The sequence below is a fragment of the Buceros rhinoceros genome, unplaced genomic scaffold (genome assembly GCF_000710305.1).
Source record: "Buceros rhinoceros silvestris isolate BGI_N320 unplaced genomic scaffold, ASM71030v1 scaffold45542, whole genome shotgun sequence".
NCBI classification, from domain to species: domain Eukaryota; kingdom Metazoa; phylum Chordata; class Aves; order Bucerotiformes; family Bucerotidae; genus Buceros; species Buceros rhinoceros.
The window spans coordinates 1-3,859 of NW_010399139.1; the positions used below are offsets into that span (position 1 = coordinate 1).

Here is a 3,859-nt window from a genome sequence, read left to right on the forward strand (position 1 = left end):
GGCCGGAGTCGTTTTAGCACCGCGAGGTGCGGGTGGCGGCGGGGGTGTGAGGAGCCAGTGATCGTCCCAGATCTCCAGATCTCTTTCCCGTTCACGTGGCAAACGTGTGTCCGTCACTCCCCTAACGCTGTGGGACCCTTCGTTTCCAGCTGGTCAAGGAATAAGCTGTAATGCTAAAGTCGGTTGTGGTGTCCAGCTCCACACGTGGAGCCTGGTCTGCTGTCTCCAAGCTCTGAGCATCACTTTGAAGGACTCGGAATCTCATCAGGGAGTGTGAACTTGGAGAAACTGCTGAACAACTTCTTCTGTTTTGTTTTTTTTTTCCCAGTGACTATCACAAGAAACAGAATGCCCTCAGAGCACTTCAAAAGAAAGCTCTGGACAAGAATCCGGATGAGTTCTACTTTAAGATGATACGTGCAGGGCTCCAGGTGAGAATCTCAATTGTCTCCGAGCAGGGTTACGTGCTGCGGCTTCAGGTAAATCCATCATGCGCTGTAGCAGAACGCTGCCTGTCTGTAAGTGCCATGTTCCGTCTGCTTGCAGGATGGAGTTCATGTAGTAAAGCAGCCAAAGGATGAAGTGACGCCTGAACAGGTGAAACTGATGAAGACGCAGGATATTAAATATGTGGAAATGAAAAGAGTGGCAGAAGCCAAGGTAATGCTTTCACTGTTGTGTTCTTCAGTTTGCTCAGAATTGTTCTTTGTGTTGTGCTTTTTTGTTGTTGTTGGCTGTCGTGTTTGCGTTGAGTGAAATCTGATTTGTGTAACACTGGAAATGTCAGTGGAGCTCTGCCTGTAGAACTTAGAGGGTTACTGAGTAATAAAAATGATACTCTGCACTTTCTAGGTAGATTTCAGAATTAAACACGTACTCTTGATTCTCATAAAGAATTGTTTACGCAGTGGGCTGTGTGAATATGGTGGGCAGGCAATCAACGAAATATGACCCACTTCTGAAAATGTTTTACGCTCCGATGTTGATCCGCACACCATCACTGCAGAAAAAAATTTAAAGAAGCTTAGCTTTGAATTTTTCTTCACGCTTTCGGTAGTGATTTCCTGGTAACCCTTCCTGCTTCCTCTGCCCACAGATAACTTCTGTTTTGAAAATGGGTTTGTGCATATGTGGCTGGGTGATACAGGAAATCACCGTCAACTTCTACTCAAAATGGGTATGAAGACGTGACATAACTATAGACCAGATGTCTTTTCAAAGATTAAAAAGGAGGGAATTGCTCAGACACTTCAGAAGCAAACAGGCCCTCTTCTGGGAGGCCGCCCTGACCGGGCTGGGGGCGTGTGTCCGAGCGGAGGAACTTCTTTTCGCAGAAAATCGAGCGGCTGAAGTCCGAGCTCCATCTGCTGGACGCGGAGGGGAAGAGTCCCAACAAGCACGTGTTCTTCCTGGATACCCGGAGAGAAGGCAAGGCCTCCATAGAAGAAGACTTATTCTGGGGTGTTTTGTTGCAGGCTGCTTTAAAGAGTATGGTGTTTTCTTTATGCTGTTACTATTAAAAAAAGATGTCAATTCAGGCGCTCTAGGAATCTCTTATTGCTAGAGCAGACCTCAGTTCTGCAGGTGCCGTGTTGCTGACTGCTTAAGCTCCGTGTTCGGAAGCTTGCCAAGCATTAGTCCAAGACGTCCATGTGAGCTTATTCCTAAATCTCTTTTTATTTATAGTTCAGGAGTTTGATATTGCAACTCACCTGGATACTGTTCCAGAGCTTGTCGATAGAGTGTACAACCGACCGACCGTTGCAACGCTGCAGAAGGCGGCGCTGAAGGGAGCTACTGATCCTGCCCACTTAAAGGTGCTGACGCTATTTGTGGCTTGAGATTCAGGATTTGTCTCCGCCCTCTTCTGCTCAAAGGTGTTTAAGCAATAGTCTCCCTTCCTGGCTTTCCTAATTTAAAGTGTTTCATGATCCTTCAAGGTGACGGTTCACACAATCAACTTCGATTCTGATGTTTTAATATCACAGCACTCTGTCCTCAGCTTTGATGTTGTAAATACCCCTTAGTTAGTTTAGATCTAGTGGGCAGTTCTATAAGCTTGGGTTGCCATGTCTAAGGTAAAAATGTAGTTGTTTAATTGGTAAATTTGTAACCTGTTGTTTTCTGAATCAGATGTGAGATAACAAACACCCTGTGGTCCCTTTGTTCGTGCCAGCTTTCTCAGTTTGGCTTGTCAGGAAAGCAGCTGGACAAGCTCTGTAGACTGACAGGTTTTCTCCTCTAAATGTCTGAGTCATATTTTAAGCATGTTGGGATATGTTCTCCCTGATTTAATTAGTTAATCACACATGCAGTAATACCATTTTTGTGCTGCGAAAGCCACCCGCTCCTAGTAGGTAAACATGACCAAAGAAGTTGCATTTTGGGAGGCCTCTGTGCAATTTCTAAATGCTTCAGGAATTGGTCTCTAGTCTTCCCCCCGCCCCAAATAATTTGGGGTTTCGTTAGGGAGTTAAATGTTGTCTTGTACTCAACATTGAAATTCAGAGGATTTAGAAAAATTAAAATTCCAGCCCCTTACCGAGCCAGGTTACGCAGCATCTAAACTAGGTTAGAAGGGGTTTTGAGTTTTATGTTTGGATTTAGGAGATTAAAACCAGGACAAAGAATTAAGTCCTAACTAGAAAACCTCTAGCATGAGAACCAAGATGTTAAAACTGTTCTCTGGAATCCAGCCATGGAATTGAAGCAGAATTCATTAAAATGATTATGATTTAAAAATGTAAAAAAATGCTTGTGAGGTCCAAGTGCTTCAGAACAGGTCAGTTACAGACCACCATGTCCCGTTCCTCTCTCTGACTTAAAAATGCTTCTTCTGTTCTCCAGAAATTAGCCCAGCAAAGGAAGAATCAGTATGACCTCCTGAAGCAACGCATTGAAAGAGAAAAGGCCATGTTTGTTGTTGCTCAGAAAATCCAGACACGTAAAGACCTTCTGGTGAGGGATTTGGTTCTGGTTCTTTGTTAAGGTCATCAGGTCTAGTTCTGTGTGCGTGCGTTTCTTCACTCCGATTTTATACCAGCTCTTCCACAGCTCCTAAAAATAAGTGATCCTTTTCCAGTATGGAAGGAGTGGGGAGGTGAAGCGTTCCAGTTGTGCTGTGGCTGGTAGATCACTTCCACCAGTCCAGCTCTCACTGTGTCAGCACAGGCAGAGACTCCGCTTGGAAATGGCGCTCACGAGGCTCCTCTAAAATGCTGTTGCTGCTGCTCAGGTTCTCAATTAATGCTTCCAAGTAGCAGCGGCAAGGAGCCATTTCGGTAGGTTACGAGAAGGTTGTAAAAATCCCAATGACCAAAAAATTGTTCATCTCACTGGTACTCGCCCATCATTGGTGCTTGTGAACGACACAGATTGTGCCTGATCACCTAACGGCAGGACATGCAATTCCCACTCAGACAGTGGAAGTGGTCTCAGCCCCAGGCAGGGACTTTCTTAATTACGTGAGGGTGGGGTTTTTTCTTCTTACATGCCAGCAAATATTTTTTCCTTGTTCTTTTTTCCAGGATAAAACTCATAAAGTGAAGGTGAAGAAAGAGACAACCAATGGTCCGGCTATTTATAAATTCAAGTTTCAGCGGAAACGTTAACTATTCCATTAAGCAATTGTTACTGTCTGTGCTTGGAAAGGAAGAGGATCCTCCTCCTGGGGACTGGAGCACCACAGCCGATTGTCACTGCAGCCTCCCAGCGCTTTGTTACAACAAATTACTGTGGGCCTGCAGTAGCCATAAATATATTGTACCTAATTAATTGATTAATAAAGCAGAGAGTTTGTTCTCTTGGTGTTTACAGTGGGAAGCCACAAGAGCTGCCAGAATGTCCTGATCATATGCAC

The 3,859-nt window shown here is 44.7% G+C and overlaps 1 protein-coding gene across 1 annotated transcript; it reads left to right on the plus strand.

The window, feature by feature from the left end:
* Positions 1 to 328: 328 nt before the first annotated feature.
* UTP11L (UTP11-like, U3 small nucleolar ribonucleoprotein (yeast)) lies at positions 329 to 3,611 on the plus strand (the record flags this gene model as incomplete). The annotated part of the gene is made up of 6 exons (XM_010131344.1): positions 329 to 431; positions 547 to 660; positions 1,335 to 1,428; positions 1,687 to 1,817; positions 2,848 to 2,958; positions 3,528 to 3,611. Coding segments are annotated over 6 exons (637 nt in total), but the record flags the coding sequence as incomplete, so codon positions are not given.
* Positions 3,612 to 3,859: the final 248 nt, after the last annotated feature.